The sequence below is a fragment of the Chlorocebus sabaeus genome, chromosome 25, assembly GCF_047675955.1.
Source record: "Chlorocebus sabaeus isolate Y175 chromosome 25, mChlSab1.0.hap1, whole genome shotgun sequence".
Lineage (NCBI taxonomy): Eukaryota > Metazoa > Chordata > Mammalia > Primates > Cercopithecidae > Chlorocebus > Chlorocebus sabaeus.
Genome location: NC_132928.1, coordinates 55,703,095 through 55,722,905, shown reverse-complemented (window position 1 = coordinate 55,722,905; position 19,811 = coordinate 55,703,095). Strand labels below are relative to the sequence as shown.

The following is a 19,811-nucleotide window of genomic DNA, read 5'->3' as shown; positions in this document are numbered from 1 at the left end:
CATGTTGCCTAGGCGGGTCTCAAACGATCCATCCATCTTGGCCTCCTGGGCTCCGGTGATGCTCCTACCTCAGCCTCACAGACAGGTGGGACTACAGGTATGTGCCACCATACCCAGCAAATTTTTTTTTTTTGTATTTTCTGTAGAGATGGGGTTTTGCCATGTTGCCTAGGCTGGTCTCAAACGATCCATCCATCTTGACCTCCCACAGTGCTGGGATTACAGACGTGAGCCACTGTGTCCGGCCAATTGTTCATATCTTTGAAACACTGTTTTTAATTTTGATGAAGTTCAACTTATCTTTCTTTTGTTCCTTGTGCTTTTTGGTGTCATATCTTAAAAAAACCCACTGCCTACTCCTTGGTCATGAAGACTTACGTCTATATTTTCTTCTAAGAGTTTAGTAGTTTTAGTTCTTATATTTAGCCTTTGATCCATTTTGAGTTAATATGAGTAAATGTTTATTCAAGTTTTAAGTTTCTTTTAAACAATGATCTGTAGTCTTCAAAATATAGTTTTACTTCTTTTTTTTTTTTTTTTTTGACAGAGTCACTCTGTTACCCACGTTGGAGGGCAGTAGCGTGATTTTAGCTCACTGCAACCTCTGCCTACTGGGTTCAAGCAAGTCTCATGCCTCAGCCACCTAAGTAGCTGGGATTACAGGTGGGCACCTTCACGCCTGGCTAATTTTTGTATTTTTTTGGTAGAGATGGGGTTTCACCTTGTTGGCCAGGCTGGTCTTGGAACTCCTGGCCTCAAGAGATCTGCTAGCCTCGGCCTCCCAAACTATTGGGATTACAGACATGAGCCACTGCACCCGGCCTAATTTTACATTTCTTTTGTTAAATATATTCTTAATATTTTTTTAATGCTCTTGTAGAAGAAATTGATTTCTATTTTCAGACTGTCCATTGCTAGTGTATAGAAATACAACATATATATTATTTATTTAACAAATCTTCATTAAGGGCCTACTATGTGCCAGAAAGTCTTTCTTATGTGTGTAAGAAAACTATTATTAACGTATTATATGGATGAAAGTATGCAACACTAGCTGGGTATGGTGGCTCATGCCTGTATTCCCAGTACTCTGGGAAGTCGAGACAGGTGTATCACTTGAGGCCAGGAGTTTGAGACCAGCACAGTCAATGTGGCGAAACCCTGTCTCTACTAAAAATACAAAAATTAGCTGGGCATGGTGGTACACACCTGTAATCCCAGCTACTTGGGAGGCTGAAGCACGAGAATCACTTGAACCTGAGAGGCGGAGATTGCAGTGAGCCAAGATCATGCCACTGTACTCCAGCCTGGATGACAGAGTAAAGAAAAAAGAAAGAAAGAAATTATGAAACACTGTAAACACATTTTTACACCTTAGAAACACTTTTGCTTTTTCAGACAACTGATATTTATATACTCATCCTATATCCTGCAACTTTGCCTAGTTTTTTGTTTCTAATAGCTTTTCCTTTGTAGATTCCTTAACGTTTTCTATATATTAGACCATGCCATCTGTGAATGAGATTTTTATTTTTTACTTCTTATCTGAATGTCATTGGTTTAATTTACTTGCCTAATTGCCCTGACTAGAAGGTCCTGCATGATGTTCAACAGAAATAGTTAAGAGTGGAGATCCTTAACTCGTTCCTGATCTTAAAGAAAAAGCTTCTAGTCTTTCGCCATTCAGTATGTTAGCTGTGGGTTTTTCATCCATGTCCTTTGGGTTGAAGTTTTTTTCCTAGTTGTTTCAGTGCTTTTATTATGAAAAGGTACTGGATTTTGCCGAATGCTTTTTCTGTGTCTATTGAGATGATCATGTGTGTGCAATTTTGCAACTTTTACTGATATAGTGAATTACATTAATTGGTTTGCAGATGTTAAATCAACCTTACATTCCTAGGACAAATTGGTGATGATATATTTTAAAGTCTAATTTAAATTTATTTTTTCTTTTTCCTTTTAGATGAAAGGAAAATTTAGGAAATCTTTTTTATTGTGATAATATATACATAACACAAAATTTACTATCTTAACCATTTTTGAGTCTATAAAGCATTAAGTGTGTTCTAATGGTTCCCAAACATTGTGCTATAGTTTTTGTCACCTTTCTCATCTTTCATTTCAGTTAATATCTACTGAGTAAAACTGCCTGAAGCAGCTGCACCTTCACTACTGAGTAAAGTGCAGTGGTTTTATGAACAATAGTTTTCTCAATGTTAAAAAAGGTCCTTATGACTCACCTCTTAGGTTTCTTTTCTTTTTTTGAGACAAGGTCTCACTCTGTCACCCAGGCTGGAGTGCAGTGGCGCGATCTTGGCTCACTGCAACCTCCGCCTCCTAGGTTCAAGGGATTCTCGTACCTCGGCCTCCCAAGTAGCTGGGATTACAGGCACACACCACCACACCCAGCTCATTTTTTTGTATTTGCAGTAGGGACAGGGTTTCACCATGTTGGCCAGGCTGGTCTCGAACTCCTGACCTCAAATGATCCACCCGCCTTGGCCTCCCAAAGTGCTGGGATTACAGACATGAGCCATCACACCCGGCCTTAGGTTTCTCTAGTGATCTGCATAGCTAGGTTTATTGAATATCTGACAAGATTAAATGGATGATACTGTACTATGACTAAAAAGCACTGGACTACCACAATAAATCTAACATGCTGAAATAAAGGATTTACAGTACCAAACAGAATTATACCTATTTAAATAGAAGGCAATGTTACCCAATTTTAATTCAACAGGTTTCTCTCAGGAGAAAAACACGCACAACACACACACACATACACAGAGAGAGAGAGAAAGAGAGAGAGAGAGACAGAGAGAGAGAAAGAGAGAGAGAGAAATTTAAAAGTATTAAGTCACCCATCTTACCTGAGCACCCACGAGCTGCAGCAATGCTGAGTTCACAGGGAGGAGCTCAATGTCTGTATTGATAGTGGTCTGGTCAAATGGGCAAGCCTTGCGGTGGAGTTTATTCAGGCACATCTTGCAGACAGTATGGCCACAACCCAAACTGATGGGCTTTCGAATTGTTTCGTCGAAAGTCTGAGTGCAAATTGGGCAGGAGAGGAAATCCGTCCATTGTGGAGCTTGTACAGGCATTGCTTCTGGAGTTACAATTCACGAACACAAACACACACGCAAATCTAAAGCAAAGATTCCACTGGAATCAAAATCTTTGAAAAAAAGTTTATCTTTTTTTTTTTTTTTTAAATATCTTCTGTAGATACAGTCAGCACATAGTGTGAAATATAACCTGGAAAACAAAGAAAAAGGAAAAAAATTGAGTGTCTTTCTTTTCAATTAAACTGTTGAAAAAGAACCACAAGTCCAGTCTTATTTCACAACTTTTTATACCACATTTGTATTACTGTAATCCATCTTTTTACACTTTTACAGAATTACAGCCATGATAAAACATCTAGTTCCACTCCCTCATTTTAGAGATGGGAAGTAGTCCCCTGCCTGAGAGGAGATTTGTAGTAATAAAGTTCCATCCAGGACCCCAGTCTCTTATCTAAGTCCCTGATTTTTTTTTTTTTTTGAGATGGAATTTCACTCTTGTTGCCCAGGCTGGAGTGCAATGGTGCAACCTCCATCTCCTGGGTTCTAGCAATTGTCCTGCCTCAGCCTCTCAAGTAGCTGGGATTACAGGCATGCGCCACCATGCCTGACTAATTTTGTATTTTTAGTAGAGAGGGGGTTTCTCCATGTTGGTCAGGCTGACCTCAGGTGATCCTCCCCTCTCGGCATCCCAAAGTGCTGGGATTACAGGTGTGAGCCACCATGTCCGGCTAAATCTCTAATTTTTAAAAAATAAATATATCTAAAAATTAATCTTGGCTGGGTACAGTGGCTCACGCCTGTAATCCCAGCAATTTGGGAGGCCAAGGCGGGCAGATTCCTCGAAGTCAGGAGTTCGAGACAAGCCTGGCCAACCTGGTGAAACCCCATGTCCACTAAAAATACAAAAATTAGCCAGGTGTGGTGGCAGGCGCCTGTAATCCCAGCTACTCAGGAGGCTGAGGTGGGAGAATCACTTGAACCCAGGAGGTAGAGGTTGCAGTGAGCCGAGATCCGCCATTGCACTCCAGTTTGGGGAACAAGAGCGAAACTCAGTCTCAGAAAAAAAAAAAAAAAAAAAAAAAAAAAAAAAAAAAAAAAGCTTTGTTGGGGAAGGGGGTAGAGGGAGGGAAGAATTAACAACCAAGACATAAATAACTTTTGATGACAAGGCGCGGTGTCTCAGGTTTGTAATCCCAGCACTTTGGGAGGCTGATGTGGGTGGGTCACTTGAGGTCAGGAGTTCGAGATCAGACTGGCCAACATGGTGAAACCCCATCTCTACCAAAAATACAAAAAATTAGCCAGGCGTGGTGGTGCATGGCTGTAATCCCAGCTACTCGGGAAGCTGAGTGAGGAGAACTGCTTGAACCCAGGAGGTGGAGGTTGCGGTGAGCCAAAATCCACCACTGCACTCCTGCCTGGGCGACACAGTGAGACTCCATCTCAAAACAAACAAAAAAAAACTTTTGACAACATAAGAATATTTTAAAAGTAGAAACAATTTACATAAACATATGTTTCCTCTGTATTTATACCACAATCTCAACAGACTCATACAAATTTTTCAGGCTGGGTGTGATGGCTCATGCCTATAATTCCAGCACTTTGAGAGGCTGAGATGGGAGGATTGCTTGAGCCCAGGAGTTTGAGACCAGCCTAGGTAACACAGGGAGACCCTGTCTCTACAAAAATTAGCCAGGCGTGGTGGCATGCACCTGTGGTCCCAGCGACCCAGGAAGCTAAGAGCTAAGGTAGGAGGATCACTTGAGCCCAAAAGTTTGAGGCTGCCTTGAGCCACGAACACGTGACTGCACTCCAGCCTGGGTGACAAAGCAAGACCCCATCTCAAAAAAAAAAGAAAAAAGAACAAAAAGAAATCTTATTCCGTTCCCAGGAAAAATTAAATTTAGTCAGATGACACAAAAATGTTTTACTGGTCTTTACTATGTGTTTAGTACTAGGGATAAAAAATTATAAGTCATTCTAAGTCCACATGGAGCTTGCATTGTTTCTTTCACTAGACATATTAACAGCAATCACACAACTAAATATATGAGTGCAAGTTATGGTAAGTGATATGTAGGTAAAGTATAGGGAGATACAAGCATATATAACAGAGGCAACCTGACCAAATTAGGGTAGAGCTGATGTACAGTTAAGTGATATTTATGGAAAGATTTTGAAGATGACTGCTGAATGAAAGTCAAGGGAAGAATAATATTTAATATGTGTGATATAGATTCTAGGTAAAGAAACAGCATAACCATAGATTCTGAGACTAGAAAGAATATAGTACAGATGAGGCCAGGCACGGTGGCCCACACCTGTAATCTCCAGCACTTTGGGAGGCGGAGGCAGGCTGATCACCTGAGGTCAGGAGTTTGAGACCAGACTGACCAACATGGAGAAATCCCATCTCTACTAAAAATACAAAATTGGCCAGGCATGGTGGCACAATCCCTGTAATCTCAGCTACTTGAGAGGCTGAGGCAGGAGAATCACTTGAACCCGGGAGACGAAGGTTGCGGTGAGCCAAGAGGGCGCGCCACTGAACTCCAGCCTGGTAAACAAGAGCAAAACTCCTTTTCAAAAAAAAAAACAGAATATAGTACAAATGGGGAGCTAAAAAAAAGAAAAACAACAGTGAAACCAAAACCAAACAAAACACAGAATAGACAGCAAGAAGTATGAGATGAGACTAAAGAATTAGCAAGGACCAGCTGGGCGTGGTGGCTCACACCTGTAATCCCAGCACTTTGGGAGGCCAAGGTGTGCAAATCATGAAGTCAGGAAATCGAGACCATCCTGGCTAACACGGTGAAACCCCATCTCTACTAAAAATACAAAAAAATTAGCCGGACATGGTGGCAGGCACCTGTAGTCCCAGCTACTTGGGAGGCCGAGGCAGGAGAATGGCGTGAACCTGGGAGGCAGAGCTTGAAGTGAGCCGAGATTGCGCCACTGCACTCCAGCCTGGGCGACAGAGCGAGACTCAGTCTCAAAAAAAAAGAATCATCAAGGACCAAAGAACACAGGATCTAACTTATATGATGGTATTTGGTTACTATGTGAAGAGTAGTGTTAAGCCACCGAAGGGGCAGGAGGTGACTCACATTATTGTTTTGAAAGTTATCCTGTGATATTATTCTCACCAGTCACACACAGTCCGCTATGATCTCCTTCAACGCTCAACTAGGAAGAGTAACAACTATATGCCTATTCTCACTCTTGGGCCCTAAAGCACTCATATGCTGATACACCAGCATGATGCTTACTTTAAGAAAACCTGATACGTAAAAACTCTAATATGGAAAACAGATTGATTACAGTGATTGTCCATATTACAGAAAGATAATAAATTTTACAAGGTATTTATAATAAGATTTAAAAGACTAGAAATCGATGTAATTGAAAAAATTGGGCTGGGTGTGGCAGCTCACGCCTGTAATCCCAGCACTTTGGGAGGTCAAGGCGGGCGGATCACCTGAGGTCAGGAGTTTGAGACCAACCTGGTCAACATGGTGAAACCCTATCTCTACTAAAAATACAAAAATTAGCCTGGCGTGGTGATGGGCACCTGTAATCCCAGCTACTCGGGAGGCTGAGGCAATTGAACTGCTTGAACCCGGGAGGGGGAGGTTGCAGTGAGCCGAAATCACGCCATTGCACTCTAGATAAACAGAGACATACCAGTGCTATGAAAATGCATGGAAAGAGACTCAAAATCCATTAAGTAAAAAAAAAAAACAAAACAAAACAAAAAACAAGACTTGCAGACCAATACATATTACACCACTTGTGCTGAGGGAAAAGAACCCTTACATATTAGTCTATGTATTAATGTATGTAAATGGATGGAAGAAAAAGGTCTGAAAAGACACTCAACAAGCTGTAAGCAGACAGCAAGGTCTTCATGGACTATAGGAATTAATCAACTTGAACAATCGGCCTGTTTTATAGCCTCCTGCCTTGCAGCCTATTTTTGCCTAAACCCTGTGTAGAATGCATCAACTAGATGACTGGAACCAGTTCCTCACAGACCCTGGCAACTCATAGATAAACCAGGGTGAGCTTTCTTCATTACCATGCTAAAGTCTCCATCCTGGGAGAAGCTATAGCTTCACTACCATAGCATGTGACCTACATCCAGGCATAAAGACTCACTGTATGTGTACCACTGGGACCCCTCCTCTATATGCAGTGACATACCCTCTCTTCCCTCTCTATCGCCCCATAAAATCCTCCTCTCACTTTCCCTCAGAGAGCCACTGCTTTGGAGAATATGCCCAGTGCTCTCCTTACTTGTGACAAGTAATAAAACGTCTATTGATCAAAATCTGTGTTCTTGTGGAGTCATTTGTTACTTGATAGGCAAAGGAACTCTGGATTTTTTGGGGTAACAAAACTTAACAGCACTGCCAGGCATAGTGGTTCACACCTCTAATCCCAGCACTCTGGGAGGTGGAGACAGGTGGATCTCTTGAGCCCAGGAGTTTGAGACCAGCCTGGGCAATAAAGTGAGGCCCTGTCTCTACAGAAAAATAAAAAATTTAGCTGGACATGGGCACCTTTAGTCCCATATGGAGCTATATGGAGGCTGAGGAAAGAGATTGCCTGAGCCCAGGAGGTCAGAGCTGTAGCAAGTCAAGTTTGCTCCACTGCACTCCAGCCTGGGCAACGGAGCGAGATCCTGCCTAAAACAAAACAAAACAAAAATCTTAATGGCAGTTACACAGTTGGGCAACTTACAAAATGTATGTAATAATGAATTACTTATATAAGTACAAATAAATTGAAAGAGTAACACAAAGCTAGAGTACACTTAGAGTACAATTTGAACTTCTTAAGATAATCACTCTAAAACAATTCAAAACATTTGTCCTTATTAATCTTCTTTTACATATTTAGATAGCCAAATCATGAAAACTTATTAGTTCTTTTCTAAATTTAAGAATCTTAAAATAGTTTGTAACGTATCCCTTCAAAGAATTAGCATTCCTTTATTAATTTTATTACTTCCACCTGTATTAACTTTGTAAAGTAAGGTATGTAGTTGTTAATCTTAAATTTTCTAGTAAAATAGTTCTTTGACACAACTATAAACAACTTGATATAATAAAAATAGGAATATCAGCAATCAGTTCTTCATTAAAAATAAAAGCATTATTTTGACCATAAACACAGGTTTGAGAGACCAAGGGGAAAATAATATTCTTAAAGATTGACTTTGGGAAATTTGATGATTAATAACAAAAAGTCACTCTTAGATGACCCTATTTCAGGACTTAAAAAATCACAAGGCAAAGATTTTTTAGAGACTCAAAGTGTCAGTTAATTGTAGACAGTAGATCTAAGAAAAATTTCCATTTCCTCATTTTTTAAGTATCTTTCTCTAAACTCATTCTTCCATTCTCCAAGCTTCTTGAAGACAGTTTATATACTCTTCAACCACAACATGTATCTAAACCACAAAAGACATGATTTAGTAAATATAATAAGTATTCTTTCAGTCAAAAGTAAACATATGAAATAAAATTATTAATATACCAACATCCAGATTTTTTGAACTTCCTCAGAACACGGTATGTTAGCAAACTAAAAAAGGCCACAAAACAAAAACAGCTGTAAATAATTCTACTAATCAAAGCACATGCATTCAAAGCCTGCAGATAAACTGTTGGGGGCCAGGTCAAATCTAATTAATTAGGAGTATTTCTACTGGAACCTTCCTAACTGAAACAGAAGACAAATGATGAGCCCTCTTTATTTCCAAAAAGATCAAAAAGAGTGACACTGCTGCTCAAGTATGAAAGCAATTAGTTTCTCCATCAGTTTAAATAAGGACTCCTCTCCTACAAAAATGACAATCAGAGATTTTACTGTTGATAATTGATAATATAGAATATACATGATAATTAAACAGCAATTAGTTCAAGGGTCTGACCTAAGACCCAAGTTCAAAAATACCATATAATTTCCCCAATTATATATACACATTTTTACACCACTAAAGAGTGCTCATAGAAAACACTGAAAAGACTGCTTTATTTGGTTATATGCCTTGTTCATGGCATTGACTGAAGAAGCTACAGTACAGAATATCACATTTGACATTTCACTATTAATTTATCCCAATGTCTAAATTCTGGTTAAGAACCATCACTTTCTTAAATCTCTAAACTTTTATCAATAATATTACCATTTGACTTCACTCAGTTTTTCTTTCTTAAGAAAGAAATAAAGATCTTAATATCAAAATAAAAAATTATTTTGGCTGGGTGCTGTGGTTCACGCCTACAATCACAGCACTTTTAGGTGGCTGAGGTGGGAGGATCACTTGAGACCAGGAGTTTGAGATCAACCTGGCCAACAAGGCAAGACCTTGTCTCTATAAGCAAAATAAAAAATGAGCAGAGTGTGGTGGCAAGTACTTGTAGTCCCAGCTACTCAGGAGGCTGAGGTGGGAGGTACGCTTGATCCCAGGAGTTCAAGGTTTCAGTGAGCTATGACTGCACCACTGCACTCCAGCCTGGGCAACAGAGTGAAACCCCATCTCTGAAAAAAAAAAAAATGCTGGGCGCTGTGGCTCACACCTGTAAACCCAGCACTTTGGAAGGCTGAGGCTGGCAGATCACCTGAGGTCGGGAGTTTGAGACCAGCCTGACCAACATAGAGAAATCCTGTCTCTACTAAAAATAAAAAAATTAGCAGGGCGTGGTGGCGCATGCCTGTAATCCCCGCTACTCGCGAGGCCAAGGGAGGAGAATCGCTTGAACCTGGGAGGCGGAGGTTGCGGTGAGCCAAGATCACGCCATTGCACTCCAGCCTGGGCATTAAGAGCAAAACTCGGTCTCAAAAAAAAAAAAAAAGAAGAGAGAAAGAAAGATATGAATTATAAACAAGACTACTGCCTGGGTCCACCAGCTAAGTGACTACTTTGTAGATACCAAACTCCAAGTCTTACAGCTCCCTTAGCTATTAAATTCAAATGCATGCCTCTGCAAAATAACAAATAACTACATATCGTGAGCACTGATGTTTAAGTATGATTAAAACATTGCCAATGAGCTACTACAGACAAAATTGTGATGACACAATGCATTTGGAAAGATGTAAAACAGCTCTGTTTTCTAAAAATCAATCATGTGTCAGTCACTGTGCTAGGCGTTTTCAGATGTTTCTCTTATTTAAATGTCCACAATGTGAACTACCACCAATAACCAACATTTGTGAAGCAAAAACTAGGACACTAAACTTTCAGTGTGCTATATACAGTATCTAATTAATGTTCACAGTAACACTGTAATGTAGTTATTATCCCCACTTTAAAGATAAGGAAACCAAAGTACCCAAGTCACAAAGCTAGAAAATGGCAGGATTAAGACTCAAACTCAGGCCAGCCAAACTCCCAAGCTGGTACTTTTAAACTCTCTAATTTGTGCCACCTCATGAATAAAAGTTTATAGTAATTATGGCAAGGGAGCTCTTGGGAGTGACAGAAATGCCTTAAAATTGGATTGTAGTAATGGTTGCACAACTCTGTAAATTTACTAAAAATCATTTGTGTATTTAAAATAAGTGAATTTTATGGTATATAAATTACACTTCAATAAAGCTGTTAAAATAGTCATTAAGGGCTTTTTAATAGTCTTAGTTTTCAAAAATGTTAGGTAATAATGTAGAAACACAGAAACTATTCAAATCTGTTCTATGAGCACAGCAATAGCCCTATTAAATAGCTAAATTATATTGCTGTGAAGATGTCATTTAAATGTATCACACACTTATTACCATCTCCTCTATTATAGGTTCGTTTTATATGTCCTGATTGAGAGAGAGAAAAATGGAAATTAAAATTTAAGTATCTACTCTGAGCCAGGCACTCCTCTGAGGCATTACTATGCCCATTTTACAGATGATAACTTGAGGTTTGGCAGCATTAAGTAACGGCCCCAAATCAATAAACTGTTGAGCTGGGATTAACACCAGGTCTTACATATTTGAAGTATAAGTTGGCCTGTGAAAAATGTTTTATCAAACAAAACCACATTGTAAGAAGAAAATCTTGGCTCTCTTCCCACCATGTCCCATGAGATGAGATTTTAACTCATTATTCTTGACCTTAACTTAATTTTTCATTGCTCTGGAACATTTCCATAGCAACCAGCATGTAGGGCCACATCAGAGAAGAGAAAATGTTTCACTGTCTTGAAAAATGAAGCTAGAAGCAGGAGACAAAAACACAAAGAAGAAAACTAATGAAGGCCTATTATAACACTTAATTTTTTAATCCTCAGCAGAGCATCAACTAATTTACAGTGGAAAGAGAGTCTAAAATTTAAGGAGGCTCAAGGTTTTTCCAGCAGTAATATCTTGTGATGAAAGACCCAGTTTTGATTGTAAAAATACCTCTTCCCAAAATGTATAGACTGAATTGTAACCCTATATATACAACATCCTGGATATAAATAATTTAATATGATTATGTTAGTACAAATGGTAAATACTTGGGACAGGCATAAAGAGAAGGGCTTCTGAGTTAGAGGGAAAAATAGGTTGAAAAATAGAAGTTGATAAAGAAAGGCTGAGGAAAGTTCAAGGGGTTAGTTCAGGTTGCTTACTTTTTCAGCGTTCAGAGGCAAAAAGAAAAATTTCTATCTCCAACCTACTGCCAGATTTAGGAAAAGTAGTAGTAAGAAAGGACAAAATCATTCATGGAGAAGCCACTTGACCTGAGTTTGAAACAGAGTGCCTGAGAAAATAAGACAGTCTTTAACTTTATGTATATAGTTTGAATCTCCAGGTTCAAGTTATGCATTACATATAAATGTGCTACACTAAAGAGGGTGTTAGCCCCCAGTAGTTATCAAAGAGGTGGCAGAATGATGTGACCAGACTCAAAGGCATCATCTTTTTCTGTTTTTGTGTTTTTGAGACAGATTCTCATTCTGTTGCCCAGGCTGGAGTGCAGTGGTACGATCTTGGCTCACTGCAATCTCCACCTCCTAGGTTCAAGCCATTCTTGTGCAGAGTAGCTGGGATTACAGGTGTGCACCACCATGCCTGGCTAATTTTTGTATTTTTAGTAGAGACGGGGTTTCACCACATTGGCCAGGTCTCAAACTCCTAGCCTCAAATGATCAACCGCAGCCTCCCAAAGTGCAGGGATTATATAGGCGTGAGCCACCACGCCCAGCCAAAAGCATCATCTTTAAAGGTAGTAGCAAGGAAAATTTACCAATTAAGCAAAAAAGCAAAATGTTTTAATTTTTCAGTTTTTGCATTAACACTCTGTTGAATATTACATATACTATACTGTCAAGTAAATAAATATATAATCACCAACTTAGTGTTAATACAAACACTAAGGATGTAATAAAACTGATTACTAAGATCAGAAGTATTTTTAGTATACATTGAGCATTTCAGTTTACTCATTACCATCAAAAAATTTTACAAAATAGTTTATTCATTATCTTAACTGCTTTTAAATTAATCACAAATTTATGAAATTATTTTTTTTTGTTGCTGTTGGGGGCAGGGGAGGTAAAAGTTGACATCTCCTTCTTAATTAAGCTTCTTTTCTAAATCAGAAAGATATTTCAGTCCCAAAATGAAAGATTCATGAATAAATTTTGAAGATGAGGCCAAATACTTTAAGTAGACTAAATAGTTCTCCAGGTCATCTTTTGAAATCAGTCCTCTTGCTGCAATAATGGTTCATTTTTATAAAGGAAGTTTACTCCTCTTGTCTCCAAGTATTTTGAGACACACAAATCTGACTGGCAAATAATCATTTGGAATGCAGGGACAAATAACCACAATAAAAAGAAAATCTAACCTGTGCCTAATAAATGTATGTTTCAGGTTGTTAAATACTATCCTACAGAATCCTAAGGAATATGATGAAATTAAGACATTTTAGAGGGTAGCACTAATATTCTGTTTTTTCAACTTGTCCTTCATTATTAGTTCTTTTCCCACTGGCATGCTTCAATGTTTGTTCAGGAGCTGAAAGAAATTTGTCTCCAACTTGTCTTATCTAAAAAAGAGTCATTCAATCCTTGTCCCTGTTTCCATCCACCACTATTTTGAAATAACTCTTAACAGGCACATTAAGAACTTTATGAAATTCAAGAGTCATATCTCAATTCTTATTTTACTTCTTTCTATACAGCATTTAATAATATTAAAGTTACTCCTACAAAAGTTGCCCTTTTCTGACTTCTATATAACATACTGTCCAATAATTGGCAGGCCACTCCTTGCCCATATCTATTGAGGGCTTCTTCTTCTCTATCCATACTTGGAATAGTGGTGGTTCTTAGAATTCCTTCCTCAATTCTCTTCCCTAGAGAGTTTCCCTGAGTAATTTCATCTGTTTTTATGTTTTCAACTACCAACTAGATCCTGCTGACCTCCAAATGTCTCTCTCAAGTTCAGACTTCTCTTCTGAGTGCCATGGCCATATAACCAGTTGACTACTAAGTCATCCAAGTTCATCTCCTCCCCACCAAACCTTTTGTTCTCTTTGTCAGTGACTGAGTAACATACCAATTACTGTGATAAAAGCATGGGGAATTGCCAGGCATGGTGGCTTATGCCGGTAATCCCAACACTTTGGGAAGCTGAAGTGACAGATTACCTGAGGTCAGGAGAGTTCGAGACCAGCCTGGCCAACGTGGTGAAATCCCGTCTCTACTAAAAATACACAAATTAGCCAGACATAGTGGAGGGTGCTTGTAATCCCAGGTACTCGGGAGGCTGAGGCAGGAGAACTGCTTGAATCCAGGAGGCAGAGGTCACAGTGAGCCGAGACTGAACCATTGCACTCCAGCCTGGGCAACAAGAGCAAGACTCCCATCTCAAAAAAAAAAAAAAAGTATGGGGAATCATCCTTGACTACTCTCTTTTCTCACAGCTCTACCCATCAACTCATCGATCACCATGTACATATTATTTCTTTAATGTTTCTTAAAACCTTCTAATCCATTCCCAATACCAACATCTCTGACCTGGATCACTGTGACAATTTCTTAACTGGTATCCCGGGTAACAAACATCCCTAATTCAGTAAAGCTAGGCTATAATAACTAGACTGTATGTTCCTGAAAATCAGAAATTTTTTTTTTTTTTTTTGAGACACAGTCTGTCTTTGTTCCCTAGGCTGGAGTGCAGTGGTACAATCTCGGTTCACTGCAAGCTACACCTCCCGGGTTCCATGCCATTCTCCTGCCCCAGCCTCCCGAGTAGCTGGAACTACAGGCGCCCGCCACCAAGCCCGGCTAATTTTTTGTATTTTTAGTAGAGACGGGGTTTCACCGTGTTAGCCAGGATGGTCTTGATCTCCTGACCTTGAGATCCACCCACTTCAGCCTCCCAAAGTGCTGGGATTACAGGCATAAGCCACCGTACCTGGCAATTCCCCATGCTTTTATCACAGTAATTGGTATGTCACTCACTGAAGTTTTTTCAATCTTCCTTTTAAAATTATTTTATATATGTTATTTATTATATATATCATATATCAAATATATTATATTATTATTTTTATTTTTATTATTTTTTGAGACAGGGTCTCGCTCTGTCATCCAGACTGGAGTCAGTAGCTCACTGCAGCCTCAAGTCTTGCCCTTCTGGGCTTAAGTGATCCTCCTACCTCAGCCTCTCAAGTAGCTAGGACTATAGGTATGCACCAACACACCTGGTTAGTGTTTTAAAAATTTTTCATAGAAATGGAATCTCACAATGTTGCCCAGGCTAGTCTCAAACTCCTGGGCTCAAGTGTTCTCCCATCTCGGCCTCCAGAATTGAAGTTACAGGCGTGAACTTCTGTGCCTGGCCCTATTTTCTCTATGGTTTTAATACACAAATACATGTTATCCTATATAGGTTAGCAAATCAATCAAGCTGGAGTATTTATGTGTTCTCTAAGAGAAAGTCACTTGGCAGGGCTAGGTGCGGTGGCTCATGCCTGTAATCCAGGCATTCTGGGAGGCCGAGGTGGGTGGATCACCTGAGGTCAGGGGTTCGAGACCAGCCTGACCAATATGGTGGAACCCCGTCTCTACTAAAAAATACAAAAAATTAGTCAAGTGTGGTGGCAGGTGCCTGTAATCCCAGCTGCTTGGGAGGCTGAGGCAGGAGAATTGCTTGAACCCAGGAGGCATAGGTTGCAGTGAGCCGAGATCACACCATTGGACTCCAGCCTAGGCGACAGAGCAAGACTCCGTCTCAGACAAAAAGAAAAAAAGAAAAAAAAAAAGTCACTTGGCTCCTGTCCAAAAAAAAAAAAAGAACAAAAAGAAAAAAGTCTATCGGGCTAATGGGAAACTGCCAGGGAAGAAACCTAGGGTCTTACCATTCGGAATAACATGCAAAGGCCCTAGGTTTCTTCCCCAACAGTTTCCCACTAGCCCAAAAGCTTTGTTTTAGAGGGGGGTGGACAGGGGGACAGGAGTCAGTTGACTTTTCATTAGAGAACACATGAATACTCCAGCTTGATAGATTTGCTAACATACACAGGACAGCTTCCTAAATATTAAAAACCATAGAGAAAATAGTGGCATTGGGTCTATTTCCCCCATCCTTCAACGTGGGTGGCCCTGACTTACTTTCAACAGTCGCATGCAACAGAAGTGATGATACTGGGAGAGTTTCAGAGCCTAGGTCTCAAGAGACTTTGCAGGAAGCTTGAACTAGCTTGTCTGAGGACAAGAGTACATGAAACAAAGAAAAGCTGTTTTATAATATCTCAGATCCCTAAAACCAGTCCTAATTTGAGCTGTCAGATGATTGCAGCTACACAAGTGGCCTCAGGGGAGACCAGCAGAACTACCAAACTAAACTCAGTCCAAATTGCTGACTCACAGAATTGTAAGCGAATAAAATGGTTGCTTTAAGCAGCTAAATTTTAGAGTGGTTTGTTATTTAATAATAATCTGGTGATTATATAATTAAGATAGTTTTACATATATAAATTTCATAGTCTTTTGAGAAAACATGTAATATTGACATAGAAATTTGAAAGGTTCTCTCAATTCAATTATAACCTTTTTGACAGAGCATATTTATCTGTTTTTAGGCTCTAAAAATCATTAAGATACTGACACACGTTCACAAACACTACATTTGGCTCCTCAATCTTGCATCATAAATTATCAGTAACAAAAAAGCAAAATGATACATTTTCAAAGCACAGCATGGGCAATGAACCTCTTTTGACTTAAAAATATATACCATTTGTGCTTAATTTAAACCTATCTAAAATTTATCATAATCCCACTCAACATACTTAAGTTGTGATCCATGCAACAGTCCTCTATGTTGATGTGCCAAAGCAGCATTATTAACTCTTAATATTGATAAAGTTTCATGTGTTTCCAAGTTAGATGTTGTCAGTCCTTGCTGGTGACAATCTAAAGACCATTCCTGGCCAGGTGCGGTGGCTCATGCCTGTAATCCCAGCACTTTGGAAGGCCAAGGCAGGTGGATTACCTGAGGTCAGGAGATCGAGACCAGCCTGGCCAACATGACAAAACCCCATCTCTACTAAAACTACAGTAAGTTAGCCAGATGTAGTGGTGGGTGCCTATAATCCCTGCTACTTAGGAGGCTGAGGCAGGAGAACTGCTTGAACCCAGGAGGTAGAGGCTGCAGTGACCTGAAACCATGCTACTGCACTCCAGCCTGGGGAACAAGAGCAAAACTCTGTCTCATAAATAAATACATACATACATACATACATACATACTGTTCTTTACCATCACTAGCTAAGGTTAGTCATTTTCAGCAAGTTATACTTTTTACCCACCTACAACTATCTTCATATACTCCCCAAATATTTTCTCTATCTCGAAACTGTGCGTTTGCTTGCCAATCACTAACTCATTTAATCTTTCCAATAACCTTCTGACATAGATATTATTACCTCTACTTTACTGATGAAGGAAGGAAAGAAAACTCAGTTATTCAACTAACTTAGTGATTTAGTCATAATTTGAACCCACATCTATCTGACTCCAAAACCTGTACTTTTTCTACCATAATACCATGTCTTCCAACTTTGAGCACTTGTAACTTTTTATTATACTTTTTAATAATTATTTTATTAGTCAGCCACAATTAAAGATATAAATTAAATGATGCCTATTTTGGGTTTAATCTGAGCATGACTGGTTTTAAGTAGGAACTCTGGAACTGTTTAAACCTACTTGTTTATTAAAAAGAAAAAATCCGGTTGTAGCAGCAACTACTGTATTTCTTTTGAAGAGAACCACAGGGATAACTTTGTTTTGAATATTTTATTAAAATATTTCACTGAGAAATGAGAAGGGAACTAAAACAAAATGATTTATATATCTTAAGACACCTTACTGATATTTTAAGATGAAGTATAACATACATACAGATCAAGAGTGCTCAGTTCAATGCATTATCACAAAGTGAGCATACCTGCATACTTAAGACATACAACATTACCAGCATCTCAAAAGGCCCCCTCATCATCCCTCCCAATGATTACTCCTTTATTCTTCCCCAAATATCACTACTATCCTAACTCCTAACACAATAGGTTAGTTTTGCCTGGTTTAAAATTCTATATAATGGAATTATCAGTATGCATTCTTTTGTACTTGGCTTCTTTCACACAATGTTGTTGTTGTTGTTGCTATTATTTGAGTCAGGGTCTTGCTTTATCACCAAGGCTGGAGTGCAGTGGCATGATCATGGTTTACTGCAGCCTCGAACTCGTGGGTTCAAACGACCCTCCCACCTCAGCCTCCTGAGGAGCTGGGACTATGAGCATGGGCCACCATGCCTGGCTACTTTTTACACTTTTTGTAGACATGGGCTATATTGCCCAGGCTGATCTCAAACTCCTGACCTCAAGTGATCCTCCTACCTCAGCCTCCCAGATCAGTAGGATGTCAGGTGTGAGCCACTGCGTCCAGCCCACACAATATTATTTTTGTTAGATTTTGTTTTCCCCAGCATTTACTACATGTTAAACTGTTACAAAGCATTCCAGGTAAAATGATCACAGTTAGGAAGCTACACTTCATGAACTTATTTTTGGAGCAGTGATGACTTGTAGATTTTGAATGCAGCAGATTTCTCATGTTGAACTGGAAGGAACAAAAATGGGTGTCAATAACAAAACTAGACAACAAAAATCTCCTCTTTACTCAAGAAAACGTAACAATGTATGCATCACACAGAGTATGTGTCACAAACTAATAGTCTCTTATTACTTGCTTCCTGCTCCTATTACTTGCTTCTATTTCTTTTTCCCAAGGATCCTGTGTTTTAGACTTCCTTGTGGCATTTGGTGGCTGCCATCATGTTCTGACTGATTCTAGAAACATGTAGATGTATTCACAATAGGTAGATACCTAATTATATATTTTGATCTAGAAATTTTATTTGTATTAAAAACCTGGTATATTTAACAATAATAGTAATAATACTAATATTTTAAAAATGTATTTTCCTAATAATCTCTTAGGTCTTAAGGACATTTCATTACTTTGTTTTGTTTTGAAATATGCCTCCTAGAATTCAAACTATTTTCAGAAAACAATGTCACGGAGACTTTTAATTGCAGATACTTGAAAAACAGTGCTTGGAAAAGAAGAAAGAAGAAGGAAGCAGAAGCAGAAGCAGCAGCAGAGGAAGAAGCAGAAGAAGAGGGGAGGGGAGGAGGAGGAAGAAGAGAAAAAGGAAGAGGAGGAGCTGATTCATTTTCCATTTTAGAATTATTTCTCAACTATTATTGCAAACAAAATTCCATTTTGAAGAGTTTAAAAGAATGAAAAAATTGCTACATGAACTCCCAACACAGAATCCTATAGCTACAATGTATCTTGTTTATACTGTATTATTATTTTATCTTTATATAAAGTGGCTTGAAACAGGAAATAATTGTAAAAGGGGATGTTTTGGCCGGGTGTGGTGGCTCACACCTGTAATCCCAGCACTTTGGGAGGCCAAGGCCAGCAGATCACCTGAAGTCAGGAGTTTGAGACCAGCCTGGCCAACACGGCGAAACCCCATCTCTAATAAAAATACAAAAATTAGTCAGGCATGGTGGCGGGCGCCTGTAATCCCAGCTACTTGGGAACCTGAGGCAGGAGAATCACTCGAACCCAGGAGGCGGAGGTTGCAGTGAGCCAAGACTGCACCACTGCACTCCAGCCTGGGCAACAGAGTGAGACTTTGTCTCAAAAAAAAAAAAAAAAAAAGATGTTTTGCTGATTCCCCAGTAGCTGCGAATGTTAGAGAACCTACTGACTGCCTGCTGCTGTATCAGAATCAAATATAAGACACTTCCTCCAAAATATGTAATGATGATCTTTCAGGGATTAAATTCATGCTTAGGTTTGTATAATGTGTATGTTATAGGGAAGAGGAAATGGAAGGTTGAGATAAGTCTAACTACTGTGGATTGCACAATTAACAGTTAAGTCTATTTATCGCTTGGTAAAAACAGGGACCCTGGTTAAGAATATAGTTTGTCCTACTCTTCCTCCAAACCTGAACCTTCTCCCCATTTCTCTACAGGCATTAATATATGAATTCCTTCAGAGAAGGCCTTCCTCATCACCTTATTTCAAATAGATACCCCAATCTCAACCCCTCCCCAGCCCTCTGCTATCAAACCACATGTTAAACTGCATGCTTCCCATCTCTTTCCTGATTAATTTTTCTCAACAATACTTCTCATCATCCAACATCTATATT

General features: G+C 39.2%; 1 protein-coding gene across 6 annotated transcripts in view; it reads right to left on the bottom strand.

Moving 5' to 3' along the window:
* Positions 1 to 19,811, bottom strand: part of RC3H1 (ring finger and CCCH-type domains 1) — a 91,897-nt gene that overhangs the window by 58,719 nt on the left and 13,367 nt on the right. For all 6 annotated transcript variants that reach the window (XM_073011772.1, XM_073011775.1, XM_073011776.1 and 3 more), the window contains exon 2: positions 2,874 to 3,258. In XM_073011772.1, coding sequence (XP_072867873.1) covers positions 2,874 to 3,104 — 231 coding nt within the window. In that variant the 5' untranslated portion in view covers positions 3,105 to 3,258. The remainder of the gene's footprint in view (positions 1 to 2,873; positions 3,259 to 19,811) is intronic.